The sequence below is a fragment of the Bos taurus genome, chromosome 15 (assembly GCF_002263795.3).
Source record: "Bos taurus isolate L1 Dominette 01449 registration number 42190680 breed Hereford chromosome 15, ARS-UCD2.0, whole genome shotgun sequence".
NCBI classification, from domain to species: domain Eukaryota; kingdom Metazoa; phylum Chordata; class Mammalia; order Artiodactyla; family Bovidae; genus Bos; species Bos taurus.
The window spans coordinates 51,729,581-51,757,274 of record NC_037342.1 but is presented as its reverse complement, the minus strand read 5'-3'; the positions used below and the strand labels follow the sequence as shown (position 1 = coordinate 51,757,274).

General features: G+C 49.1%; 3 protein-coding genes across 10 annotated transcripts; 2 read left to right on the top strand and 1 right to left on the bottom strand.

Annotated features, from left to right (window-relative positions):
* Nucleotides 1-11,744: 11,744 nt before the first annotated feature.
* Nucleotides 11,745-15,040, top strand: ANAPC15 (anaphase promoting complex subunit 15). 6 transcript variants are annotated; one of them, XM_005216166.5, is made up of 5 exons: nucleotides 11,858-11,888; nucleotides 13,429-13,553; nucleotides 14,063-14,122; nucleotides 14,435-14,572; nucleotides 14,691-15,040. In XM_005216166.5, the coding sequence occupies exons 2-5, from the start codon at nucleotides 13,434-13,436 to the stop codon at nucleotides 14,736-14,738; spliced, it is 366 nt and encodes a 121-aa protein (XP_005216223.3). In that variant the 5' UTR covers nucleotides 11,858-11,888; nucleotides 13,429-13,433; the 3' UTR covers nucleotides 14,739-15,040. The 6 variants fall into 6 exon arrangements, with proteins under 6 accessions (XP_059730585.1, XP_005216223.3, XP_005216222.3 ...); XM_005216165.5 differs by having other exon boundaries at nucleotides 14,679-15,040; NM_001034243.1 differs by having other exon boundaries at nucleotides 13,424-13,553.
* TOMT (transmembrane O-methyltransferase) lies at nucleotides 14,989-20,968 on the bottom strand. 3 transcript variants are annotated; one of them, NM_001282043.1, is made up of 5 exons: nucleotides 19,739-19,885; nucleotides 19,449-19,704; nucleotides 17,808-18,082; nucleotides 16,544-16,740; nucleotides 15,117-16,075 (listed from the first exon to the last, which is right to left on the bottom strand). In NM_001282043.1, the coding sequence occupies exons 3-5, from the start codon at nucleotides 18,064-18,066 to the stop codon at nucleotides 15,755-15,757; spliced, it is 777 nt and encodes a 258-aa protein (NP_001268972.1). In that variant the 5' UTR covers nucleotides 18,067-18,082; nucleotides 19,449-19,704; nucleotides 19,739-19,885; the 3' UTR covers nucleotides 15,117-15,754. The 3 variants fall into 3 exon arrangements, with proteins under 3 accessions (XP_059730711.1, XP_059730710.1, NP_001268972.1); XM_059874728.1 differs by having other exon boundaries at nucleotides 14,989-16,075; nucleotides 19,449-20,968; XM_059874727.1 differs by having other exon boundaries at nucleotides 14,989-16,075; nucleotides 17,808-20,968.
* A 103-nt stretch (nucleotides 20,969-21,071) lies between these two features.
* LAMTOR1 (late endosomal/lysosomal adaptor, MAPK and MTOR activator 1) lies at nucleotides 21,072-27,424 on the top strand. The gene is made up of 5 exons (NM_001034769.1): nucleotides 21,072-21,151; nucleotides 25,534-25,679; nucleotides 25,922-25,999; nucleotides 26,362-26,488; nucleotides 26,799-27,424. The coding sequence occupies exons 1-5, from the start codon at nucleotides 21,110-21,112 to the stop codon at nucleotides 26,889-26,891; spliced, it is 486 nt and encodes a 161-aa protein (NP_001029941.1). The 5' UTR covers nucleotides 21,072-21,109; the 3' UTR covers nucleotides 26,892-27,424.
* Nucleotides 27,425-27,694: the final 270 nt, after the last annotated feature.

Genomic DNA, 27,694 nt, shown 5'->3' with positions numbered 1-27,694 from the left:
CACATTCATTACGAAAAAGAAAAGAAGGTAACAGTCAGCAAATATACGATGGGGAAGTGTTCCAGGTAGAGGAAACAGTAAATTCAAAGTCCCTGAGGCAGGAGTATACTCAGTGTATTCCAGGAACAAAACAGCAAGGAGGCCAGTGGGACTGGTGAGCAGGGAACAGGGCTCATGGCTGGAGTGTATGGTCCAAACCAGAACCTAAAAAGCCCCACTAGTCAGATGCGGTAAGGATTTGGAATTTTACTCTGAATGTAATGGAAACTTTTTTTAAAAATTCAGCATCTGATCTAGGAACAGATTCTAGGGACAAGAGAAAGCAAGGAAAGGACATGAAGGTCCATTTTGAACAGCACAAGCTCAAGGTAATCATGACTTGAAGCAGGGGTAAGTGGCGACAGAGAGGGTGGTGAAAGGGTGGGAATCTATTAATGAGATTTGCTGGTGGATTAGATATTGAGTGTGGGAGAAAGGAAGGAATTAGGATAATTCCAAGGACTTTTGGTCTGAGCCATTGGAAGAGTATGTGGCCATTTGCTGAGGTGAAGAAGGCTGTGAATGGAATTGAGCTGGAGGAGGATAAGGGGAAAAAAGAATTTTAGAACTGAGGGAAGTAGTGAATATATGAGATACTTAGTGAATAAAATCCCTAGGGCTGGGACTTCCTTGTGATCCAATGGCTAAGACTCCACATTCCCAAAGCAGGGGGCCTGGGTTCGACCCCGAGTCAGGGAACTAGATCCCACATGATGCAACTTAAGAGTTCAAATGCTGCAACTGAAGATCCTACTGCAACAAAGATCAAAGATCTCAAAGATCCTTCGAGCTGCAACTCGGTGAAGCCAAATAAACCAATGTTTTTTAAAAATCTGTAGGGTCTGGGGGCTTTGGGGGTATGGGGAGATAGGGAGAGATCAGGTACAAAAATGACTGTCAGGTTTCTGGCTTACGGATTGAGATGTTGGCGTCATTTTCAGAGACTGAGAACCTGAGAAGATGTGGAAGGTGCTGACTGGTACTGCAAAAGGAAATCTGGGTAGCAGCTGCTGGAAGTGATGCTGATTCCAGCCTAGAATATTCCCCCACTTCCAGCTTGCTCACTCCCTTCTCTCTTTGGGAATCTATTTAAATGTCTGCATATCAGCGAAGATTTTCCTGTCCACCATCTCTGGAATATGGTGTCATCCTCACCCCTGTGTACTCCATTGCCTTCCCTGGCTGTATTCTTTTTTTTTTTTTTTTTTTACCACATTTATCACCATCTGATATTATTGCTTATTTATGTGATGGTCTCCCACCACTACAAAGTGAGTCTTATGAGAGCAAGGAATTGTGTCCATTTTGTTCCCAACTTAGAACAGTACCAGGTATCCAGTCAGCACTCAGGAAATATAGGAAGTCTGAATGAATGAATGAATGGTGAATGCCCAGTAGGGACTGTGATGGGTCCCTCTGATTCTGGCCTGAGACTGTTCTCAGTTTGGACTCAGTGATTCTTGATGAAACTGTCCTGGCTCTGGAGGCTGTGAGCAGAAGGAACAGTGGCAGAGGAAAGCAGGGAGCTGGAGTGAGGAGGAACAAGGAGATCCTCAATTTTGTATGTGATCTGTGTGCTCAGTTACTCAGTCATGTCCAGCTCTTTGTGACTCCATGGGCTGTAGCCTGACAGGCTCCTCTGTCCATGGGGATTCTCCAGGCAAGAATACTGGAGTGGATAGCCATACCCTTCTCCAGGGGAATCTTCTCGATTCAGGGATCAAACCTGTGTCTCCTGCATCTCCTGCACTGGCAGGTGGATTCTTTACCACTGTGCTGCCTGGTAAGCCCACAGCCTCCATTTCCCTATCTGTAAAACACAGAGAAATGTAAAATGAAATATGAATTCCCTAAGGGGCTGTGTGTGATTGGATTGGATGTGGGAGAAATCCTTGGATCAAGTTTCCTGAAATGCAGGGTAGGGGATGCAGGTAAGGATAGTGTGAGACAGTAAATGTTTGCTATTTAGTAATAAAAGATGTTCTTGTGTGGGTTGTCACTGGGGTGGGAGGAGGCTGGCCTGCTTTGGAAAGTCCAGGAAATGGAAGGAAAGGGCAGAACACAGCTTTGGGGACAGTTGGGTCCTGGAGCTGTAACTACTTGTGATAAGATTGGGGCGATTTGTGAGCTGGAGTGCTCAGGCAGTCAGGAATTCAGTTCCTGGTCTCTATCCAACATTTCTGGCTCCGTGAGTTCACTCCTCTGGGAGAGATTGTCAGAGGCAGGGAGGGGGTCAGAGCAGGACTGAGGCTATTATTTTCCAGAAAAAGAGACTTGAGGCCCAAGTGGGAGAAGGATGGTACTAATGCCCATGTCCTAAACCCCAGAACCTGGATATGTTACTTTGTATGGCAAAAAGGACTTTGCAGATGTGATTAAGGGACAGCTCTTGAGATAGATTATCCCGAATTATCTGGGTGGGCTGATATCATCACAAGAATCCTTATAAGAGGAAGGCAGGAGGTTAGAGAGTGCCATAGAAGATATAAAGATGGAAATAAAAGGTTGGAGTGACATGAAGAAAGGGCCACCAGCACAGCCTTGCATGTGGTCTCTGGAGGCTGGAAAAGGCAAGGAAATGGATTCTTTCTAAAGCTTTCAGAAGGAATGCAGTCCTGTTGAAACCTTAATTTTAGACTTCTGACCTCCAGAACAGTAAGAGAATAAATCCATGTTTTGTTGTTGCTGTTGTTAACCCTTGGGACTTCCCTAATGGTCCAGTGGTTAAGAATCCACCTTGCAACGCAGCAGACATGGGTTAGATCCCTCATTGTGCTTCACAGGTGGCGCTAGCGGTAAAGAACCTGCCTGCTAATGCAGGAGGTATAAGAGACGCGAGTTCAATCCCTAGGTTGGGAAGAATCCTTGGAGAAGGGCGTGGCAATACACTCCAGTATTCTTGCCTGGAGAATCCCATGGACAGAGGAGCCTGGCAGGGTACGAGTCCATAGGGTTACACAGAGTCGGACACGACTAAAGCAATTTAGCATGTACGGGGAACTAAGATCCTACGTGCCTCGAGGCAACTAAGCCCGCATGCCACAACTACTGAGCCCACGCTCTCTGGAGCCCGTGTGCCACAGCGTCACAGCTAGAGAGTCTGTGTGCTGTGATGAAACATCCCTCAGGATGCAAAGAAGATCCCATGTGTTGCAACTAAGATCTAGAGCAGCCAAATAGATAAATATTTTATTTTAAAAAATCTTTAAAAAGTTCGCCCTTTAAAACATATTTACTTTTATAGCATGTTTCTTTTATTTCCTTATTTATTTGGCTGCATTGGGTCTTAAGTGCAGCACACAGGCTCTTTAGTTTCAGCATGTGAATACTTGTTGTGGCATATGGAATCTAGTTCCCAGACCAAGGATCAAACCCAGGTCCCCTGCACTGGGGCATGGAGTCTTTGGCACTGAACCACCAGGGAAGTCCCATTCATGTTGTTTTAAGCCACAAAGCTTTTGGTAGTTTGTTACAGCAGCCCTAAGAAACGAATACAGACCCAAGGTCACCTGGAGATTGATGGTGGACTTGGAACAGAGTTAGAATCCTGTTAGTCCAACTCTCTCAGTTTAAGCCTCCTTGCTCCCTCCATGCTTCAGCTGAGGTTTCTAGGTCAATGTGCAGCTCCCGGGGGCAATGACTGGACCCTTATCATATGTATTTCACTTGACCTTGACAAGAACCCTGTGGGGCAGACAGTGCCCCTACTTTACACATAGAGAAACTGAGGTTCAGAGGTGAAGTGTCTTGGTCAAAGTCAGAGCACACAGTGAGGAATCAATGGACTAGATCCCAAACCCAAGTCCTCTGCCTTTCCCTGGACGGTTCAGATACTGCATGCGTCCAATATATATATTTTGGTCTCTGATTCATTCATTCAACAAATATTGGGCATCAGCTGATTGCTGGTCACTGTGCTCAGTGCTGTGGATCCACTAGTAAACAATCATGACATTCAGGGAGTAGGAATCCTTTGTTCTTGCAGTGTCCACATAGGTCAAGTCACAATGTTCCTGTAAACCTCCAACAACACAAATATTATTCTCTGTTCTGTAACTTTTTATCTCTATATGAAGGGGAAAGTGTTATATTAATACCTTTAAAGGTAGGATGGAGCCTTGAAAATGGGCTGTCATGTATATTTCAGACTATAGGCAACATTCGTTTTTAAATTAATTTTTATTGGCTTATAGCTAATTTACAATGTTGTGCTAGTTTCTGCTGTACAGCAAAGTAAATCTGTTATACATATATGTATATCCACTCCTTTTTGGATTCTTTTCCCATATAAGTCATTACAAAGTATTGAGTCACCTCCCTGTGCTCAACAGTAGGTTCTTATTAGTTACCTATTTTATATATATAGTAGTGTGTATATCGGAGAAGGCAATGGCACCCCACTCCAGTACTCTTGCCTGGAAAATCCCATGGATGGAGGAGCCTGGTGGGCTGCAGTCCATAGGGTTGCTAAGAGCTGGACGCGACTGAGCGACTTCACTTTCACTTCTCACTTTCATGCACTGGAGAAGGAAATGGCAACCCACTCCAGTGTTCTTGCCTGGAGAATCCCAGGGACGGCAGAGTTTGGTGGGCTGCCGTCTATGGGGTCGCACAGAGTCAGACACGACTGAAACGACTTAGCAGCAGCAGCAGTGTTTGTATGGGGTTTTCCAGGTGGCGCTAGTGGTAAAGAACCCACCTGCCAATGCAGGAGACATAAGAGATGCGTTTTTGATCCCTGGGTCAGGAAGATTCCCTGGAAGAGGTCATGGCAGTCCACTTCAGTATTCTTGCCTAGAGAATCCCCATGGATAGAGGAGCCTGTCAGGCTATGGTTCATTGGGTCACAAAGAGTTGGACACGACTGAAGCGACTTCACACACACACACACACATACAGCGTGTATATATCAATCCCAATCTCCCAATTTATAGGCATACACAGCTTTCTTCACTTGAAGCAAAAACAGTAGAATACAGAAGTTACAGTAAATCTAATGTGGAGTCAGATTTGTTCTGTTGTGCCTGCAACCACTATTCCCCTATCCTCTATGAATTTGACTTTTCTAGGGACCTCATATAAGTGGAACCATACAGCTTTTGTCCTTTAGTGACTGGCTTATTTCACTTGGCATAATGTCCTCACGGTTCATTTATGCTCTGTTCTCATCAGTGTTTAAGGTAAAAACTGGTGTAGAGGTTGTTAAAACTAGGATGTAAGGACTGAGGGAACAGAGTGAAGGCAAGAGAATTTGCCCAGCAGGTGAGGGTTTTGCTCTGTGCTTTCTCACAACAAACAAGAAGCAGCCCTAAGACTGCACCCTGCCCCACAGAGCACCCCTGCAGGCTCACTGCTCCCCAGCCTCCACTGAAAGCCTGCTCACATCTCCGGGTCTCTCTGCCCGGGGCTGTTCAAGTGTGTATGACAAAAGTGATTCAATGTCTATCTAGGCGTGAGGACATATGCACTGCCTGTGTCTTTTCTATTGGTGCCGTAACAAATTACCACACATTTTGTGGGTTAAAACAGCACATGTGTATTATCTTACAGTTCTGTAACTTAAAGTCCAACTTGGGTCTTGCTGAGCCACCACAAGGTGTCAGCAGGGCTATATTCCTGTTACCAAGTCTGAGCTTATATTGCTCCCTGCACAACAGGCCAATAAATGGAGAGATGAGTTGTTGAGGCAAGGAATAGCAACTTTATTTGGAAAGCCAGCAGACTGAGAAGATGGTGGACTCATTTCCCAAAGAACCACCTTACCTGAATTAGAATTCGGGCTTCTTTTACACTCAAAGGGGAGGGGGTATGGCTGGTTGTTGCAAACTTCTTGATTCAGGAATCCTTTGTTCTTACAGCTGTCCAACACCTGGTCATAATTCTCCTTTAGGTCTCCAGCAAGACAACTGTTATTTTCTGTTCTGCCCATTTTTATCTCTAAAAGTGTTGTACCTTTAGAGGCCAAAGTCTTGAGAATGGGCTATTGTGTATATTTCAGGCTGTAGGCAATATTCTTTTAGTGATTAACTCGCAGCAAAAGCAATAGAATACAAAGGTTAAAGTAAAAGAAACAGATCCAATATGCAGTCAAATTTGTTCTTCCCTACAACATTTCTTTCTGGAGGCTCTAGACTGAGAATTAGTTCCCTTGCCTTTTCCAGCTGCTAGAAGCTGCCTGCACTCCTTGGCTCATGGTCCCTTTTCCCATCTTCAAAGTCAGCAGTGTAGCATTTCCTTGTTTCTTTTTCCTTTCTCGTATTGTTTTGTTTTCTGACTAAAGCTCTTGGGAAAGATTCTTCAATTTTAAGGACTTGTGTAGACAGACTGGGCCCACCTGGGTGATCTGGGCTATGCTCACCATTTTAAGGTCTTTAATCACATCTGCAAAGTCCCTTTTGCCCTGTAAGACATGCTCACAGGTTCTGGGACTAGCATATGAACATCTTTAGGGAGCCTTTATTCTGCCTAGCACCCTTGTGTGTGCTGGGAGTGTGCACCGGTGACTGTATGTGCATGTTTGTGTCCCCTCAGCCTTGCCATCTCATACGGAGGGCCTCTCTTCCCACTTTTTGTTTTTGCTTTGATCAGAGTGAGGAAACCTTAGCTATAGCAAGCAAATATGTGCAAATCCTCCATGCAAGTAGGGGCCTAGCCGGAGCACTATTACTGAGCAAGTTTCTGTGTGCTTATCAGAGAAAGTGCCTCCAAGATCCCTGGAGGGAAATGAGCTCTGGCAGCTGCTGGGAATTCAGGCAAGGGGCTGTCTGGCTGGGATCGGCCTGCCACAGGTGCAGACTCCTAGGCTGACTTCTTGCCAGAATTGCTGCTGAATGCAAGCTCCTGTGCCCGATGCACAGTGAGGCCAAACAGCCCTGAAATGTTGGAGTTTCGAGCAGAGAAAGGTTTAGTTCAGGGCCATGCAAGGAGAGTGACTCCATGGGTGGCTCATGCCTGCAAAAGCCCTGAACTCCCCGAAAGTTTTCAGCAAGGCATTTTTAAAGGCAATGTGAGGCAGAGGCATGGTGGGTTGTTGCCAACTTCTTGGTGTAGGAATGGTGTTTTCTTGCAGCTGGCCCCGTAAGTCAGGTCACCACGTTCCTGTAAACCTCCAACAAGACAAATGTTAGTCTCTGTTCTGCAAATTTTTATCTTCATATGACGGGAAAAGTGTTATATATACTCTTAAAGGCCAGAGCCTTGAGATTGGGCTATTCTGTAGATTTCAGGCTGTAGACAACATTCTTTGCTTTTTCAAAAAATTGAGATATAATTGACATATAACATATTAATACAAGATGTACAACATAATGATGCAAAGTTTGTATGTACTGCAAAGTGATCACCACAATAAATTCAGTCAACATTTGTCCCCAAACAAAACATTTTTTTCTTATGATGATAAAATTTAAGATATACTTTTTTAGAAACTTTCAAATATACAGTATTGTTAACTACAGTAACTATGTAATGCTGTAAAGTTTGTAAAATATGGCCTTCAAGGGCCTAATGATTTGCTTTATGCCTCCAAATTAGATGCGGGACTTCCAGGGGATGAGGACTCAGATATGACTCCTCCGTGAGTCCCCATCACTAAGTACAGACTGGCTAATAAGAAAGCTTTGTAGAGCGAATGCAAGATTGACCTTCTTGAGTTGTGGCTTCAGTTTGGAAAAGTCACTTCACTTTTCGGAACCTCATATTCCTCATATGCTAGCTAACTGGGAGCAGAATTTCCAGGACTGGGGTGAGAATAAGAGGAAATGACAGGTGTGAAAGCTCTTTAGAGAACAACTATCCCTTGGAATACATAAAAGATGGTAACTGTGATATTTTCCTCTGTCCTCTACTAGGGCCAGCCATACTCCTCAAGGACCATGGCAGCACTGAATTCACATCACTCAGCTATAAACCATCCTGGATCCTGGAGAATTCTCTGCATAGAGCCATGGACTTATCACTCCAGCCTGCAGACTTTGGATTTATCTCTGACTGTTGGGAAATACCTATCCCCATCCTGCCTTCTGCTTTCAGCCCAGGCCGTTTTGTGTAAAACCCAACGAAGGAGCAGGTAACATCTGAGGACAGAAAGGGCCAGGTTGGGGGCTTCCCTGAAAATCCAGTGGTTAAGAATCCACCTTTCAATGCAGGGGACACGGGTATGATCCCTGATCTGGGAACTAAGATCTCACATGCCCTGAGACACAGCCAAAAAAAAAAAAAGAAGAGAGAGAGAAAGGGTCTGCTCAGGGAAGTGCCTTCCAGGGACTCACACCAGAGCTGGAGACATGGTTTGTATATTATGCTAGAGAAAATGAAAGCGGGGGGATGGGGAGGGACCTGCCTGGGGTCTCCAGAAGTCAGTCATAGAGCCAAGATAAATCCCAGGATGCCCGACTCTCATCCCATCCACTCTATCTTATGGCCACCAAAGCCCTATGGCATCAGAGTCCCCCTAACATTCTTTCTCATCTCTATCCCCAGACACCTAGTTCAGTGTAAAAATTTTCTCATTATCCTCCAAATACATCATTTGATTTTAACTCCATGCATTTGCATGCAATATGCCTTTTTGTGCATCCCCTTCTCCCACTTGTCTAGCAGGTAAACTCCTATTCATCCCTCAAGGCCCATGCAAATGTTTCCTTTCCTCAAACAAAATCTAAACTCATTTTATCCAGAACCCATTCATCTCTCCTTCCTCTGTGCTCTTATAACACTCTCCTTATACACTAATTTTGACTACTGTCTCCTGTAATTGTCTATAACTATCTTAGTTTTCACTAGACTGTATTTTTCTCTAGAACACGGATTATTTCTACTTCATCTCTTTGTCTTGGGGCCTGTCAAGGTGTCTAGAACTCAGCTGGCACTCAAACAATATTGATCAAACAGTGGAACAAGTGAAGGACCATGAGGCAAATTTTTAACCTCTCAGAGTCTCGATTTATTTATTTGTCTGTACCTTGAGGCTTGCAGGATCCTTTAGTTCCCCAACCAGGGATTGAGCCCTTGGCAGTTAAAGCATGGAGTTCTAAGCACTGGACCATCAGGAAATTCCCTTAGAGTCTTAGTTTATCATCCTTGAAATGAAATGAAAAAAAGTCAAACACTTGGCAAGGATAAATAGTGGATAATGAATGTAAAGCAAATGGCACCATCATTAACTCAGTTTCCTGAGCCGAAAATAGGGTATCACATCAAATTTCCATTTCTCCTTCTCCTTTTCCCCCTCCCCCTAGCCACCATGGCTTGTTGAACCTGGCTGAAGATCTAGGTAAGAAACTGTCTGTTAGTGGGGAATTTCCATCAGACCAGAGCCATCAGGAAGGATGGAGGTAACGAGTGCCAGGCATAGGGACCTTGTAACTAAATTAAGAAGCAGAAGGAGCAACTGATGGGAACACTGAAGGAGAGATAAGGGATCAAAAAGAAGGGAGAGGTCAGACTGGGTTCTGAGGATTTAGAAACCACTCAGTGTCTGCCCTCAAGAAGCTCATGGTCTGCTGAGGAAACAAATAATTTTATACAGAAGCCCAGTACAGTGCAGCACTACCTCCTCCTGATACCCCTTTCTTTACTTGGATTCCAGGACACCACCCAACTTACCTGGGTTTCTGCTTATCTTTTTGGCCCTTCTCAGTCTAGTTTTCTGCTTTTCCTACTTTCCTCAAAATTCTGAATTTTGAAGGAAATGTTCTTACATCTACACTCACTCCTTTGGTGGCTTTAAACACCAATCCTGTGCTGATGACTCTTAAAACTGCTATTTCCAGTCTTGATCTCTCCTTCCACCTTCAGAACTATTCCCCCTCCCTCTCCCTCAACATCCCTACTCTAAAGGACATCTCAAACTCAAAAATGACTCCAGATGTTTTTCCCCCCAAACCAGCACCTCTCATGTCTTTTCCTGCTTCTGCCACTATCCCCAACTGAATTTCTCTTTATAAAATCGCCAGAGTAACTCTGTTAAAACGTAAATCAGGTTGTGTGGATCCTCTGCTCATAACACTTCAAGGGATCCTGAACACGGGGTAAAAGCCGAAGTGCTATTGTGATCTGTGAAGCTGTCCTCTCTGGCTCCTATCTCTATCCTCATCTTCTCCCCTTCTCTCCATAAAACACTACACTATAGCCATTGGAGGCTCTTTGCACTTGCTCTTGCCTTGATGCTCTTCCCTAAATGTCAGAATAGTACCGTCTTTTTTTCTTCAGAACTTTTACTCAAAAGTCAGCTTCCCAGTAAGGTTTTCCTCGGCCCTGTACGATAAAACATCTCCTCTACCAACATTTTATTCCCACTTCTCTGATTTATTTTTTCTCCTTAGTATTTACTGCAATCTTAAAACTATATATTTTATTTAGCTATCTTTTTATCTCTCTCATTAAAACGGAAGCACCATGAGTCTCTTCATGATTTTGTTATTGTTGTTCTGTTTTGTTCACTATTGTACCTTCTTTACTTAGAATAATGATAGGCATATAATAAGGTACTCAGTAGATACTGGTTGAATGAATGAAAAAAAAAAAAGGTGGACATTTCCAAGGGGCAAATTTTACTCTTTAATGAAAAACTTTGTAACAACCAGAACTGCTTGGAAACAATTTGAGTCCATATGCACAGTACACTAACTCTTAAATATGTTATCTCATCAAATTCTCACATCAGTCCAAGGTAGGAAGAAGCCTGGGCAGAAGAGGAAACGGAGTCCAGACACGGAAAAAGGATTTGTTAAAAGGCACACATTGGGTCAAGCAGTAGTGAAATGATGGATGATTGCTGGCCTTGAAATGGGCTGGTGGGTGATGGAGCTTAATGGGCACTGGGTTTGAAGGAATTCCGTTGCCAGAATGTATTATGATTTCTGGAGAGGAAGCTGAGTCAGAGGTCAGAATGAAGGCATCAGCAAAGGAGTGGGAGAGATGTGACAAGGCTGACCCCCTAAGCGGATTTAGCACAGACCTGGAGAGGGCAGCTCAATTCCCCAGTAAGAGAATGCTACGCCTGAGACTGAGTAAACACTAAAGCCCTTAGAAAATCTGGAATGCAGACTTGGAAAGGCAATCTTGAGATCAGTGAAAGGAATTCCCTGGCGGTCCGCGCTTCCAATGCAGAGAGCGAAGTTTGGATCCCTAGCCAGGGAACAAGATCCCACATTCCCTGGGGCTGCCCGTTCCGCTCCCCCACCCCCCGACCCCCGGCCCCCAAAAAAGACCAGGGAGTCCACTGCAGGTCTGCAGAGTCTGGCTTCCCTACTTGACTCTGAGGTCTTTGAGGGCAGGGACTATGTTCCTAGATTTAGCTCCCGCTTCTAGCAGGGCCTGGAATACAGAATATAATAGGGACCCAAATATTTCCGTTGACGGCATACATAAATGAATGTATCCACCAAAAGGGGAAACTGAAGGAGAGAAAGGACAGACAGGAACAGCGAGGGGTAAAATCACCCAGCGACTCTGAGGTAGAAGTAGACTAATTTTCCTGGTACGCAGCACGACAAACAGTCCTAGAACGAACGCTGGTCGCCGCCAGCTGTTTTTCAGCAGGGATTGGCCAGCAAATAAGGCCTGGGGAAGGAGAGGCGGGGCTACACAGGGCCGTTGGGGCGGGCTAGGCTAGAGAGGTCGGTTGGCTGAAACTCAAGGCTGGGCCGACAGAGCTGGCGCGCCAAATTTCCATACAGCACGTGACCGACGTATGGAACGTCACTTCCACTCTGGCGGGGCGGGAGCGGGAAACAAAAGAAGAGCAAACACGCATGCGTTTGGTATGTCCCTGGTTCTGGAGGGCTCTTCCGGTCAGGCAGAAAGAAGTGCTTCCGGGTCGCCGCCGGCTGCCGCCTCCCGGCGCGGTAAGTACAGAAGCTAGGCTGCGGCTCCTGACTCCTCGTCCCTCCTTCCCTCCCTAGCCCAGAGAAACCCCATTCTCCTGATCCGCCTCCTCAGGAGCTGCCTGCTCACACTCCCCTTAACATTAAAGCGCTCCAACTCATTGGCCGCTTCCTCGAGAGTAAGCCCCACCCCGTCACACAAGACCCGTCACTCATTGGTACCACTTCCAGTCACTCAGCATTTCTTCCAGTTAATTGGCCTTACCCTGCCGCTCCTTTCGCGCTTAGCGACCCTATAAGGGCAAATGCCTGTCCGAATCCCGCCCCTGCCTTCTTGTTGGTCAATTCCACGATTATTATAATAATAAGCAGAGAATGGGTGGTGGCTTTACGACGCTGGGTTGGTCTTTCGGAGCTGCGTTCTTTGGCCCATCAGTACTTCTGCGGGGGGGAAGGGGTGTTATTGATCCTGTTAAACGCGCCGGGAAGCTGCGGTACACAGAAGGGCAGCAGCTAGCCCCGGATTGGTCAAATAAATTAGGGCAAGAACAGAATTAGACGTAGATCCTTTTCTCCTCATCTCTCGTGCCTGGCCTGGATCTACTCCCCGCAAGCGTTCCCCCCAGTTTACCGTGTGACCTAGAGCCAGTCGTTGCCTGTTGCTGGGCCTCAGTTTTCCTGTGAACTGGAAAGTTTTAATTCAGATTCTCTGGGACCTTCCTTGTCAGCTCCCTCAGCCGCTTAAGCCGAGCTGAGTTTATGTATTCTCTCACATGTTAGTTCATCTATTCAGTCTTTCATCTACTTATTTACTCATGCCTTTAGAATGTCTTACTGAGGCATACTTGCACGTGGTAACACCTCCCTTCCCTGCCCCCCCGTTTGGCTGTGGTTCATTATAGAGGTAGTTCGTGTCCTAAATTTCTGACACTGGGTAGGTATGGGGTGGGGCAGCATGGAGGAGCAGAAAGTAAGTCTGGTGTTTGGAGGGGATAGAGGTAGTTTCAGTAGAGTCTTGCCATCTTTAATTTTGTTGAATTTTGTAATGCCAGTCTGCATTCTGGTTTCCTGTCTCTACATTTGGCTTCCATTCTCTTCCCTCCTTGAACAGCTTACGAACAGCTTTACTTAGCCATAAAGTAAATTACTAATTGTTATAATAATGGTGAAGTGAAGTTGCTCAGTCGTGTCCGACTCATTGCGACCCCATGGACTGTAGCCCTGCAGGCTCCTTGGTCCGTGGGATTTTCCAGGCATGAATACTGGAGTGGGTTGCTATTTCCTTCTCCAAGAATAATGGTGAGGGTGGTATGTTATTGTCCCATTTTACAGACGAGGAAACTGAGGCTCAGAGGTTAAGTGACTTGGCCAAGGTCAAAAACAGCTAGTAAGTGGTGGAGCCAGGACTCAAACCCAGGTCTGTCTGATTCCCACAGGGAAGGGGTGTGTCTCTGCTACCGTCCACTCCACCCAATCCCCAAGTCAAAATGTAAGCAAACAAAATCTAAAACCACACACATCTAAGAGAGCTGGATTCACCTGACCCTTTCCCTTAGTCTAGGAGCCATGTCCACCTTGTTCCCCTCACTGTTCCCCCGTGTGACTGAGACACTGTGGTTTAATCTGGATCGACCCTGTGTGGAGGAGACAGAGCTGCAGCAGCAAGAACAGCAGCATCAGGCCTGGGTGAGTGAGAACCTAGCATAGCAGGGGAGCTTCAGTCAGGCTCCCCATCCCCCTTCACTGGCCTTAACCTGGCCCTACTCTGCAGATCTGCCCTGGGGGAGGTTTTTGTCCTGAGCTGGGGGCCTCGGTTCTCACCTTTGTGTTACCCTAATCTGCTGAGGACTGTGGGCCCTCTAGGCCAGATCAGAGCCCAGGCTCTTTTCCCTACAACACAGGAAGTATTTTTTGACCGTCTATCGAGGACTTTGCACATGTCATGTTCTAGGATGGTAGTGTCACTTCATTCTTACCATAATCTTATAAGGAAACCAAAGACCAGAGAGTTTACATAGCTAGATCAAATTCATAATTAAGTGGCAGATGACAGGAAAGAGACTGAATCTTCCTGAGAGTCGAGGAAGCTTCTCCTCCACACTTGGGGGTCTTCTTGGGGGCAGGGCAGGTGAGTGCCATGCCTTTGACTGCCCTGCTTGGGCCCCAGCCTTGCTCTCCTCCCTGTTTGGCCACAGCTCCAGAGCATTGCAGAGAAAGACAACAACCTGGTACCTATTGGCAAGCCGGCCTCAGAGGTGAGTGGCTCCAGCAGGTGGGGCCTATGTGGGGCTCAGGTGGACGGAAGCTCTGCTCTAATTCTGAAGGTCTGACCTCTGACTCCAGAGTAGGTGTGGTCCTCAACTTTGGTGGAGGCCAGAAAGAGGTGAGAGGGAGGGTGGGTAGTGGGCTCAGCACTAAGGTCGTGCACCAACCAGCTAGACTCAAGTGGGACAGGATCAGGGAGTGGAGCTCATTCACTGGCCTCAGAGAGAAGCTCCAAGTGGGCCAGTCCTTGAAGTGGCCCAGGCAGACCTATGGAACCTCCGAGCTCTTCCCTGCCTCACCAGCACTATGACGACGAGGAAGAGGAAGATGAAGATGACGATGAGGACAGTGAAGAGGACTCAGAGGATGATGAGGACATGCAGGACATGGATGAGATGAATGACTACAATGAGTCACCTGATGACGGAGAGGTCAATGAGGTAGGCAGGGGTGTAGCCAAGGGTACGAAACCCTGGATCCAGCCAGGGGCAGGATCTGGGACTGGGGCTGGTTGGGTGGCTGAGGCCCCTCCCCACCCACACCCAGCTTCCTCTGCAGGTGGACATGGAAGGCAACGAACAGGATCAGGACCAGTGGATGATCTAGGTAGACAAGAAAGGGTGGTCTCAAGAAAGGGGGTCCAAGGACCGCCCTGGACCCCCTGCAGAACCAGCTGATCACCCACCCCCATGCCCCACCCCAGTGCCTGAATCCTCATCCTCGGGCACTTCCTCAGCTGCTGCCAGGACCTGATCTTCTTGGTCCCTCCCAGGCCATCAGTCTGCCCTTGAATCCCCTGGGCCTAAGCCCAGCCCCCTCCCTTCTAGCCAGCACGTCACCCATTGTTTGTCAGATCTAGTTTCTTTCTAACTTTCTTTAATAAAGACAGGACTGATTTTTTTTCCCCATGTCTATTCCCTATTTCTTGGTGGAACCTAGAGGAATCCAGCATCTTTTCTTGAGCTTCGGGGAAAGGGTTTTCAAGGGACTTCAGGCAGATCTACCTGGCCGTGTGGGCTGGGGCTGCTGCTGCTAAGTTGCTTCAGTTGTGTCGTGGGCTGGGGCTAGGGAAGGCCATAGTAGCCCTGGCTGTCATCTGAGGCTCCACTGCCATTTCCTCTGGCCCAGCTTGCACCCAGCCATTCTTGCGAGGCCTCTAACTTAGTGTTTACTGTTTTCCTTTGATTCCACCCGAAATGGCATGGGGTTGGGGAGAGTCGGGGGCAGGTTCTCTGAGGCCCAGAACTGAGAGGCCCCTGGAACTCTCCTAGTCAACTTCCTTGGTGTTAGAACAGATTAAATCTCAAAACAGGGCAGAGACTCCCATGGAGTAACCTAGCAAGTCAGTGACAGGGCTGGGTTGGGAGCTCAGGTTTCTTGCCTGTCAGTCCATGACTCTAGACTGGAAGGAGAGGAACCAATGGAATCAAACAGCCTGACAGAACTTGAGGCCTCAGGTTAGCGTGGAGCCAGAGTGGGACAGAGGTGGGAGGAGAGCCCCTCTAGCCCTGAGCCCAGCCTATGTCAATCCACAAGCAGGGAATCGAGGGGAGGGGATATTCTGAGGTCCGTGCTTGGGGAGGGGTGGGGGGAGGCAGCAGTAAGTACCCCTGCACCTGGACTCAGCCAGGCCCTGCATAGGTGAGCTGGGCTATGCCATCCTTGATGGCAGGGAAGTCAGGGAGGCCAGTGTGGTGGAGGCGGCAACGGTAGCGGCCACAACTCTTGGCATACTGCAGGAAGCGGGGTGCGCCAGGGAAGAGCACATGGTCAGCTAACACAGTGGCACCAGCTGGCAGCAGAGCATGGCCTTCCAGAAGCTGCAGGTCCCGCAGGTAACATCGGGGCCGGTGCGCCAGGAGCACCAGGTCAGCCCGACTCAGCTGGTATTGGGTTCTTAGGCGTGGGATCACCTCCTCTGATCTCCCCACGATGAGCTCCACCTGTGGAGGGAGACAATGGAGGTGAGGTTGGGAGGGACAACTGTTCTCCCACACCAGACCCCACTGGCATCTGGCTTATTTTGTGCCAGGCCCTGGCCAAGGTCCCCATGTGTGTTCTCATATTTCCTCTGGCTTCAGAACAAGAAATCAGAACCAAAATTGTGATTTCCATTTTACCACTGAAGAAGCTGAGGTTCACAGGACAAGTGCTTTGCCCAGGATCACATAACAAGAGGCAGACTAAGGTTTGAACCCAAATGGGTTCCAGAGACTTTCCTCTTAACTGCTTCTTTGTCATCCAGCAGCAAATATGTGCCAGTGACTTGGAAGAGGAAGATAGTTCCTCTCCAAGGTCACAGTTCCTAAGAGGAGCTATTTCTTTCTCTTAAGTGGGAGACAGGGGAGGCTGACTAGTGTAAGGCCAAGGGTGGTAGGAAAGAGATCAGGGGTGGGGAGGTGGGGCCTGACCGTGTGCTCATCAAAGCCAGCCAGGCGGATGAGTTTTTCAGCCACTGCTGCCGTGCGTGGATCCCGCTCCACGGTGAGAAGGCGACCCCCAGGGGGCAAAGCACGGGCAATAAGCAGTGTGGAGTACCCGCAGTAGGTGCCCAGCTCCAATGCACTGGCAGGGGCCTTCTCCTCCACCAGCCGCATCAGGATCTGACCTGTGGGAGGAAGTAGCTATTGCAGCAGACATGGGAGATGATGCAGGGGGCCTCATAGAAAGGGGTCTCAAATGCCCACTTTCCTCACTGCAGCCCCCAACTAGCTAGAATCTCATTTCTTTTTTGGGTTATAGTCCTAGTAGCCCCATTGGTCTCCCTGCCTCCTTCACACCAGCCACTAGGAATCTTTCTAACAAATCTGACCCTATTGCTTCCTATTGTTTCCTATGATCCTAAAGGCCTTTGGGATTGAACATGGGATCCTCAGCCTGACATTCAGAACTTTCTTAGACCTGATCCTGTCCTTCCTTTCCAGTTTCAGCTCTCAATTCTTCCCACCACAACAATCCTGAACAATTGCGCCCAGAGTCAACCATGCTGGCTCATTCCTTCATGCCACATTCAGATACACGGCTGGCTTTGTCCTGCTCCACCTCTATCCTCAACTACCTGGCCAACTCAAAAGCAATCACTCTAGGCTCAGATCAAATGTTGCTTTCTCTGGGAGGGCCCAGGTGGAAAGCACCACCAAAATCCTAAGAGATCTTTGTTAGACCTTCCAGTTTCATTCTCCCTTGTTTTGTTCATTGAAATATCTTTCTAACCATTGAGTTGGATGAATCTCCTAAATAAGACTCCAAAACACATGTGCTGGGAGGTGGGATTCAGACAAATCCAAGCAGACAGCTACCCTGAATGGGATGGGGGAGCCTCCATGGTGGGGGAGAATTACAGACCCATAATTACAAGGTTATGGATTATGTGCTGAGATGTTTATTCCCTGTTTTATGCCCCCTTTGAGGCCAGCCTTTGTGGCTGATTCATCCTTGTGGCTTCTACCTCTTTCTTCCCCAGCACTTAGCACATGCCTGATACAAAACAGGTGGTAAATTTTACTGGATGAATGAGTAATTTTACCCAGCTCCCTGCTTTGCAGAGGAGAAAAAAAGAGACTCATTGAAGATCAAGAATCTGCTCAAGTCACCCAGTAAGACAATGGCAGATTGCGGATCTTCCTTCACTGTCTTGGAGGTGCTTCCTGGAGCAGAAGGCTAGGGAACACTGACCTTTGGCAGGCCCCATGTGGCTCAGGTACTCGCAGTGGCTGCTCCAGTGATCCAGAGTGGTGAGGATGTGACCAGGGTCCCCAGGCAGGGCGTGGGTGAGCACGTAGCTGAAGGCCCGCTCCTCCATCCGCAGCCCTGACAGGCAATCTCGGAGGCTCCGGAGCAAGACTGTGCGAACCAGGAGTCGGAAGTAATGCCGGTACCTCACCAACAATGTCACTACCAGGGGCAGGAAGGCCAGCGCGATGGCAGGCGACATGGTCCCTACCTGGGCCCTGGGGTGGAGGAAGGGAGGGAAACCACACATGTCATTTGCCTGTCATTTGTGCAGCCCTTACCAGTGGCAATTATCCCCGTATTTTATACACCATGGCTCAGAAAGGCTAAGTTCGTTGTCCAGAGTCACACAGAAGAACTAGGATTTGAATCCAAGCTGGTCTGATTCCAAGCCCACACACTTTCAAGGACTCCATGCCACCTAAGTTCAGCACCCAATCCCAAACCATCTCTTCCCACTTCTGGACCCTGATACACCTTCATCTTGTTCCCTTCATCAGTTTTGTATCATCTCTGTAGTCTCCCTTTTCAGGACCCCTTTCACCAGTTCCTGCCTGAGTTCTCCTCCCACCTTACCCAGCGCCTGCTCGGTCTCTGACCCATTGCTACTGCTAAGTCACTTCAGTCATGTCCGACTCTCTGCGACCCCATAGACGGCAGCCCACGAGGCTCCCCCGTCCCTGGGCTTCTCCAGGCAAGAACACTGGAGTGGGTTGACATTTCCTTCTCCAATGCATGAAAGTGAAAAGTGAAAGTGAAGTCACTCAGTCATGTCCGACTCTTAGCGACCCCATGGACTGCGGCCTACCAGGCTCCTCCATCCATGGGATTTTCCAGGCAAGAGTACTGGAGTCGGGTGCCATTGACCCATTACTGTGTAGCAAAATAGCATAACTCTGTAGTCAGGAACTCCTTCACTGTCACTGCTCTGCGTCAGTAAAAGGCCATCAAAATACTCCATAGTGTGTTAGGATGAGATATCCTTACCACCACAGAACTCTCCCTCTGTCAGCATTTCCCTGGAAGGTGAGAACGATCCTTGATTGGCATATTTATTCTCCAGTTCTGTCTCCCCTCTCCTGCACTCCCCTCCTCTGTCCTCTCTCAGAATTCCCTTCACAGTCACATAGACACACAGCACACACTTTCCTCTAACTCAGCCTCTTTTCTCTCCCTCATCCCAAGACACCCACCCCACTATCCCCATGGACCCTGTCTTCTCCTGTGCCCTGGACCATTTTACCCTTTTGAGGCCACTGGTGGTAGTTGGTGGGGGGGGGGGGGGATAAAAAGCATGTATGAATGGGGTTAATAGGTAGGTGAAGTGAAGTGAAAGTTGCTCAGTCGTGTCCGACTGTGACCCCATGGACCATACAGTCCATGGAATTCTCCAGGCCAGAATACTGGAGTGGGTAGCCTTTCCCTTCTCCAGGTTATCTTCCCAACCCAGGGATCGAACCCAGGTCTCCTGCATTGCAGGCAGATTCTTTACCAGCTGAGCCACAAGGGAAGCCCATAGGTAGGAGGGTGATGGTGAATCTGAACTGGTGTGCTTGGGAACCCACATTCCAGGGCCCTGCTTACCTGGGCTGCAGGCTCCTGCTTGGGAAGATCAGAGCATAGGACAGGAGGGGGAGTCCTTGGGGTGAGGAAGAACCCTAAGGCAGGCTGGACTTGCTCTCAATTATTGATGCTGAGGCTGCTGTTGTTACCTGAGACCTGCGGTTCAAGTTACCAGCCCCAGAACGTGCTGGAGCTGCCTCCTACCCTTCAGGATCCCTCAAAGAACTTACAGAACTCCAGGACCTTGATTTGAGGGATAACAGAACTACTCCAGGACCTTGATTTGAGGGATAACAGAACTACTCCAGGACCTTGATTTGAGGGATAACAGAACTACTTGGTTTGGTGACATTTCCTCCAACCCCTTGATCCAAGACATGGGTTATGGTGTGAGCCAAGGTGATGGGGAGGATCATCATTTATGATGATGATTTATTAATTCCAAATAATGTATTTAATAATTTAGTAATTAATTCCAAATTATTTAACTTATTGATAAATAGTAATAATAAATAATAATTTATTAAATAATTTATTAATTCCGAATTATTTTATTAATAAATACTAATTAAATAGTAATAAATAATAAATAGTAATTTATTAATTCCAAATTCTAAGCCAGTGCTCAGGATCGAGTCACAGAGAAGAGTCAGATCCTGTCCCTGTCCCCAGGAACTTCACCTTTGGTAGAAGAGACTGATACAGGGACAGAGAATACAATATAACGTGATCACTAGAATGCGTGCTCCATGAACACCGGGACTTTTGGCAAGCAGACCAGGTTGGGGAGACAGACAGTGTGTCAGCCCATGGGTGCAAAGACCAGAAAGTCAATCAGGAAACTTCCTAAGTATTTCCCTGCGGTTGGAAACGCAGAATCTACAAGATCTTGCACGACAGTCTTGGACTTGTGTTCAGAGTCCAAGGGAAGATGTGTGATGGTTCTAACAGCACTGACTATGAGCTTTGTGCGTTAGATTACTCTGCTGTAAAAAGGCAGGATTGAAAAGAAATGCCTCAGGCCAAAGAAATCAGCGAGGTGGCCTCTACCTCCTCCACCAGGATTGAGCTCCACTCTGCTTCCGTTTGTGAAGGTATAAAGTCCCTTCTTCCACTCTCAGAGCCCTACTCCAGGTTGGGCGCCACACCCGCTGTGTGAGCCCGGGCCTGGGGCCAGCTAACTAGGCCTGTGGGTGTGTACCCACACTGCGCTCTTGGAGCGTAGGGCCTGGATTCCACTTGCCCTTCTAATGTCATTCAGGAGAGTATTTCATGACCGCAACTGGTATAAATTCATTCACTAGCCCACAAATATAGCCTAGTAGCCTCGGGAACTCATACACTTCACACGAAGACCTTTACACTCTGCAGTGGAAGTCTCCAGCGGAGACCGGCAAAAGCTAACGTCATGTGATCCACCCCTCCCTTTCCTTGCGTCACGTGTCTGACGGCCTGTCACGCAGGGTGTGCCTTCCCATTGGTTGGCTATGATCACGCGGTAGGGGCGGGGCCGGAAGCTTGGGTTCTGGCGGCAGCCACGGCCCCGAAGGCGCTCGGGGAAGGGCTAGGCACGGGGGAGGTGGTTACTTGCTGGATCCTGGTGCCGGTCATGTGACCGGAAGGGCTCGTGACGGACGCCGTCCCTCCTCGGCGCGGCCTGAGCGCCCGGCCCGACCCCCGCCATGGGGTGCTGCTATAGCAGCGAGAACGAGGACTCGGACCAGGTGCGGCCGCCGCGGGCGGGGCTCGGGAATGAGGGCTGAGACCCTGGGGCATGGGGCCCAGAGAAAAGTGTGCAGAAGAGGGTCACCTGGACTGCAGGGCTTACTGAGTACGGAGGCCCGGAGGGGACAGATTACAGAGGAGACGCCGGGCCGGGCTCCTATTCCTTTTAAAGCCCGAGTTCTTTCTGCACACCCCCCACGTTAAGATGTGCAGGCAGCCGCCTGTCCCGCTGAGCTCCTGCCCCTTCCCCTACTTTCAGACGTTTACAACTTAAAGGGTCCTCAGCCTCCGTCTCTGGGAAGCACTCCCTTCCCAGCTTCTTGTGCCTTCTCTGTGCTTGTATTAGTGGGCTTTGTGAATCCATTGTAGAGGTGGGTAAGCTGAGGCTCTTGAATTGCCCCGATATGAATCAGGAATCTGTGTATACTCTGAATCCTTGGGGTTGAAGAAGGAAGGTCACTGCTGGTTTGGAGTCAGGGAAGGCCTCTGGAAGATGGTGTCATTTGAGCTGATCAGTGAAGGATTTAACAGACACAGTGAGGGCATTGAGACGGTGGGAATTTGGAAGGCAACAAAATGGGTTTAGCTTTGGCTAGATTGCGAGGAAAGAGAGGTGGGATGGGAGCTCACTTTGGCCTGCCTCAATGCAGTCTCCGCCTGGGGCCTGAGGGCTCCTGTACCTAGAGGGGTGTTCTGGGTATTCGGCTGTAGATCTGATTCCTTGGCAGGAAGGGTTAGGCTGGGGCGGCCTGTACAGTTTTAAATTCTGCCTCTTCCCCTTGGTGTATTCTCACTTCTTGCTACACTTTAATCCCTGCCCTGCCTGCCTAACCTTTTTGAGGAGGGCAAGACCTTTTCAAGAAGAAGTCCCAAGTCTCACTTGCTGTCTTGGTTGCCACTGAGCCTGGATTCTACATTTCAAAACATATTGACAGGAAAACTGCAGAAAGATTTCAACAAGTAGTTCACAGTCTAGGGAAGTAGATGGTCACAGAAATGGATTTGTCACTGGTATAGGGGAAGTAGGTCTTTCCTCAGTGACTCACATGAATCTATTTTGGGTCAAAGACTTAAGCTTGGGAAGAAGTCATTTGTATGGGAGGCATGGGTGGCCCCTGGACCTCACTAAGTCTCCACACACCCAGTGAACATATATTCATATTTCTGTGCCTTATGTTAGGCGTGCCATCCAGGCAGTACTTCACACTTCACCTCCGGTTAGAAATTGGAGACAATACCTGTTTCTACTGGGAAAGCTATGGCCTAATGGGAAATTGTCCCATAAAGTATAATAATGGACTCTTGCACAGAATGAGTCAAGGGTTGACTTTTTGTGAGAAAGGATACCAGCTTTTGGAATTTCTCATTGGAATTTCTACTGTCCTGAATCTACACCTTCCCCTTGATGGGCTTTCACTTCTGGTGCTAGCTCCCAGAGATGGTGCTTGATCAGTCCTGGGTGATTTTTTTTTTTTTTTTTTTGACGGTGGACCATCTTTAAATTCTTTATTGAACTTGTTACTGTATTGCTTCTGTTTTATGTTTTGGCTTTTTGACCAAAAGGCATGTGGGATTTTAGCTCCCTGACCAGAGATTGAACCTCCTCCCCCTGGAAGGCAAAGTCTTAACCCTGGACTGCCAGGAAAATCCCTGTCCTGGGTGATTTGAGGCCTCAGGTGAAGAAGGTCTGCTTTCCTAGTCTATGAGCCATAACCATTCACTGTCCACTGTCTCAGATCTTGGGCAGGCCTCTCTCCCATTCTCACATTGGACTCTTTGTTATAATAATAAAAAGAAATGTACATTATGTTACAGTTTTCAAAGATCTTTTACAGTTATCTTGCTTGACTTTTGTCCAACATCTGTCCTATAGGTTCTAGTTATGTCTATTTAAAGGTGAAGAAAAAGTTGAGAGAGGCTAAGTGATTTAGCCAAGTTTATAAAACAGAGGGCTTCCCAGGTGGCACAGTGTTAATGAATCCACCTGCTGTTGCAGGAGACGCAAGAAATGCAGGTTCAATCCCTGGGTCAGGAAGATCCCCTGGGGTAGGAAATGGCAACCCACTCCAGTATTCTTGCCTGGAAAATTCCATGGACAGAAGAGCCTGGTGGGCTACAGTCCATGGGGGTCTCAAGAGTCAAACACGACTGAACGATTGAGGAGACACACACATGCGCACACAAAACTGAGAAGTGCGACAAGCAAGGTGTTCTGCTGCCAAGGCCTGTCTTTATCCATTGTGCTAAGCAGTGTCTTCTGGCTGTGCCCACAGATCAGGTGGCCAGTCATAGGCAGACCACATACATGTCTGTGAAGAGAAGATGGTGAAACTCTTCCCAGGTTGACATTGACTTTAGGACAAATCTTGATGTGAAAAACCCTCCCCCGTGTTCCATTCACCCTTTTGGGGGTGGGGGCGATGTTATTTGTCCGCTCTGATGGTGGTAGCATGGCCTCTTCAACGAGTTTAGGGCCCAGGAAAACAATCTTGTTCTTTTTCTTCTGTTTGGCCGTGCTGGGTCTTCACTGCTGTGAGGGCTTTTCTTTAGTTGTGGCGAGCAGCATCTAAGTTGTGGTGTGTGGGCTTTTCGTTGTGGTGGCTTCTCTTGGTGGAGAGCACTGGCTCTAGGGCATGCCAGCTTCAGTAGTTACAGCACTTGGGCTCAGTAGTTGCACAGAGCCCTCCTGGGCTCTAGAGCACAGGCTCAGTAGTTGTGGCACACAGGCTTGGTTGCTCTGTGGCAAGTGGGATCGTCCCAGATCAGGAATCGAACCTGTCTTTCCTGCATTGATAGGTGGATTCTTTAGCACTGAAACCCCAAATAGCCTTGTTCTTAAAGGACCCCGGATAGGGGAGAAGTGGCCTTGTCCTGCAGGAGCATCTGTCTGAAGTGTGGCTGGGGAAAAGATGGACATATAGAAAGCAACTCAGGCTTTATTATGGAGCCAGCTTTCCTTAGAGATCGTTTAATCTTTGGTACATGTTTTGTCTTTCAAGTTCTTTAATACTTAGCCTGTATTTTAGGTGGGTCAGGGGGTGTCTAAAGGAGTTGGGAGCTGATGAGGCTGGAGCCTAGAGCTTCTGTCTCACGCTGTTGGGAACGAAGGACATGGGCAGCCTAGGCTTGAGAAAGAAGAGGAATGTCAAAGGACTGACCTTGCCTAGGGTGGGGCAGGAGGAAATGTGCTCTGTAAGGAGAGTTGAGCTGTTGGCAGGGGAGCTGGGAGCCTGCAAGCGTGAAAGACTGTAATAGGAACTGAGATGGGCCTGGAACGGAGCACTAAGGAGTCTGGTGGTCTGGCACTGAAGGCTGGTGAGTCAACTCTAGCCAGGATGGCCCCTTGTCTCTAGCATCGTCCTGGGTACGCTTATTCTTTATACTTTGGATACCCAGTATGACGGCTTATCCATTTTGCAGCTGACACAAAGCCAGCAGGGATTTACAGCTGATGGGCTCAAGGCAGGGTTGTATTCAAAAAGATCGCAGTAGATTAGACCAAGGGACTAAAACAAGATGAGGAGAAATAACACGTAGCATTATATAGGACCAGGGAGACTTGGTTTGGTCTCAGGTCAGTTCAGGGGTTGTGGTGATTGGCACAGGCCGGCAGAAACAGGACTGCTGACGCTAAGGAAGCCACGTTCACAAAGGTGTGGCTTGGTGAGGGCGGGAGCAGCTCCATGTTCAGGGGAAGGTACTCTGGGAGCACCGAGTTAGGTTCTGGGAATCCCACGAAAAGAGGAAAGGAGAGTGAATGCCTGAGAGTAGAAGGGGCCTACCCTCAGGAAGGGACCTTTGGATGGCAGGACCCAGAGCCTGCAGCCGGGACTCCTGAGATAATATGAGGAATGGCCATCGAGAGGATGAGCTTGCTTTCCCTTGGGGCCCAAGGCCTTGTCTGGCCTCACAGGGCCTCTGGGAGCAGACAGTCTGACCAGAGAGGATCTGGTCTCGGGGATCAGAAGGGCCATACTCAGGCTCCTGATTTGTATCAGTGTCCCCTCTAGACCCCACTGTTTTTTCCACCTTCTCTGGCTTCCAGCCTCCAATATCCTTTCTCTACCAGGTGCTGGACTATTTCCTGCAGCTGCAAGGCTGTGACTAAATACCTACGTTGTGCCTCTGTCCATCTTTTCAGGGCCTCTAGGACTGCTTGGTTCCACTTTAGCTCATCCTAGACCACCACCAGCCTAGCTCCCAAAAGCAAGCAGGATCTTGGTCCTGGAGCGAACGCTTCTATACAGTTGGGCACTTGGGATTTTCCTAATAGAAATATTTTTGGTGCTTAAAGGTCAGAGCTGGGCTAAGAGGAGAGCCCAATACAGGTGGGTTGGACTAAGGGCCTCGGGGCTGATGTCTCCCCTGTGGTCTCTCCTAGGACCGAGAGGAGCGGAAGCTGCTGCTGGACCCTAGCAGCCCACCCACCAAAGCCCTCAATGGAGCCGAGCCCAACTATCACAGCCTGCCCTCTGCTCGCACCGATGAGCAGGCGCTGCTCTCCTCCATCCTCGCCAAGACAGCCAGGTGGGCATCACAGGACTGGGCCTGGGACAGCGCTCCTCCATCCATGTTAAAGACTGGGATGGGGGGCCAGACCCAGGATGCAGGGGACAGGTCAGTGGGAAGAGGCACTCCTGGGCCCAGTCGTGCTCCCGTGGGCAGGCAAGGACACGATTGTCAGATAGGCTTCGAGTTGTCACCTGGCAGGGAGTCTGTTCAGCCCACTCGGAAGCACTTCTCACGTGCTCTCTCTCCTTTCCCCGAAGCAACATCATTGATGTGTCTGCTGCAGACTCCCAGGGCATGGAGCAGCACGAGTACATGGACCGGGCTCGGCAGTACAGGTGAGCTCCCGGCCGCTTGGAGCCTGAGGCCGCTGGGCCCTCCCTCTGCCTCCCTCTCCTCCAGCTGTGGAGCCTGGGCCCCAGTCCAGGCTCCTGGTCTGGGTGTGGCCCAGGAGGGTGGCCACAAATCACTCGGGTGCCTCAGTTGATGTTCATGTTCAGCTTGCCCTGTGACCTCCAAGGGTGTGGAGAGCAAAGGACGTGGGCCTGGAGAAGCTTTGCGGCGAGCCCAGAGAGGCTTTGCGGCGAGCTAAGGCCTCGTCACCTGCTTCTCTGGTCTGAGGGATGAGGCCTGCCTGGGCTGGTTGGGCCGACTACTGTGGCCTGACTGCCTGTCCCCACCCCCACCTCCCCTCCGCCAGCACCCGTTTGGCTGTGCTGAGCAGCAGCCTGACCCATTGGAAGAAGCTGCCGCCGCTGCCGTCTCTCACCAGCCAGCCCCATCAAGTGCTGGCCAGCGAGCCCGTCCCCTTCTCCGACTTGCAGCAGGTGAGCCACCCCTCGCCCCACCCTCTCTGTCTCTGAGGAGGTGGAGAAGTAGAGGGAGGGAACCCGGTAGCCTGTGGGCCCTGCTGTCTCCCACCTCACTCTTTTTCTCTCCTCCCCATGTCCTCTTTCAGCCTTCATTCTTTTTCTATTCTTTGTTCTTTCCGCCCGCCTTTCCCATCCGTGCCTTTCTCTTTGGCTCCCCGTCCCTCATCATTCCCTCCTCCCTGACCATCCAATCCCGCTCTCCCACTCCGGATCTCCCTTCTCACTCCTCTGTCTCTGTTTGTCTCTCCCCGTCCCCCTGTCCCAGGTCTCCAGGATAGCTGCTTATGCCTATAGTGCACTTTCTCAGATCCGTGTGGACGCAAAAGAGGAGCTGGTTGTACAGTTTGGGATCCCGTGAAGAGAGGGGGGTCCCTGGACAGCTCTTCTTCTCCTCTCTTCGCTCCGTCTCCACCCTGCCTCCCCTGGCCCCCAGCCACACTGCGGCTTATACAGTATCCTAACCTGCTACTAATCACAGAAGAAAGTGGAGGAGGAGGAGAAGAGTGAGGCGAGAAGCCTGAGCAAGTGAGGATGCAGCAAGGGAGGGTAGAACCATTTACTGGCCTTCGAAGCTCTGGCCAGGGGTGGGGTAGGGGTCACAGGGACAAGGCCCGGTAGCTCTCCCCCGTCACTGGGAAGGTGGAGGTGCCAGTGTGGGGGTGGTCACTAGGGGGCCTATTAGGGCCCCCTGCCCACCCTTCCTTGGCTCACTCCTGTCCCCCGTCCCTGACTTGGTGCTCACATGCACCTCACGAGGGCTTGTGACCAGGGTCTGGATGAGCTTGAATTTGAACGAGTTGAGTTTGTATTTCTAGCACCCTGGGTTTTTACATGTTTGGGGTTTTTTGGTTTTGTTTTGGTTTGTCATCCTCGATAAAGGACATGTATCCATCTGTGTGTTGGTTCCCGCCCCTCTGTCCTGCCCACCACCCTCCTTACTTGTGGCTACTCCAATCTGTGAGCGGCATGATGGACGAGGGGGAGGGGGTATCTTCTACGGGCACTAAATGGAATCCAGGAGATTCCCAGGTCTTAGCTTAGACTCGACCCGTGCTAACCTCAGATTGGATAAGACTGCTTGTCCCTTCTCCAGCGATGGGAACACTATCAAAGCTGAACAGGCTGAACTCTGAGGCAGCCATCATCCTTGTGGGCATTGCC

Excerpts from the sequence above, each read along its gene's own strand:
- LAMTOR1 (NM_001034769.1), top strand. The coding sequence starts at position 21,110 with ATGGGGTGCTGCTATAGCAGCGAGAACGAGGACTCGGACCAG. Across the intron at positions 21,152-25,533 it reads AGAACGAGGACTCGGACCAG|GACCGAGAGGAGCGGAAGCT; the intron begins GTGCGGCCGCCG and ends GGTCTCTCCTAG. Across the intron at positions 25,680-25,921 it reads ATCCTCGCCAAGACAGCCAG|CAACATCATTGATGTGTCTG; the intron begins GTGGGCATCACA and ends CTTTCCCCGAAG.
- ANAPC15 (XM_059874601.1), top strand. The coding sequence starts at position 12,243 with ATGGGTGGTGGCTTTACGACGCTGGGTTGGTCTTTCGGAGCTGCGTTC. Across the intron at positions 12,362-13,423 it reads AAACGCGCCGGGAAGCTGCG|TCTAGGAGCCATGTCCACCT; the intron begins GTACACAGAAGG and ends CCTTTCCCTTAG. Across the intron at positions 14,573-14,678 it reads ATGACGGAGAGGTCAATGAG|CTTCCTCTGCAGGTGGACAT; the intron begins GTAGGCAGGGGT and ends ACCCACACCCAG.
- TOMT (XM_059874727.1), bottom strand. The coding sequence starts at position 18,114 with ATGTGTGGTTTCCCTCCCTTCCTCCACCCCAGGGCCCAGGTAGGGACC. Across the intron at positions 16,741-17,807 it reads CCACATGGGGCCTGCCAAAG|GTCAGATCCTGATGCGGCTG; the intron begins GTCAGTGTTCCC and ends TTCCTCCCACAG. Across the intron at positions 16,076-16,543 it reads CTGGCTTTGATGAGCACACG|GTGGAGCTCATCGTGGGGAG; the intron begins GTCAGGCCCCAC and ends CTCCCTCCACAG.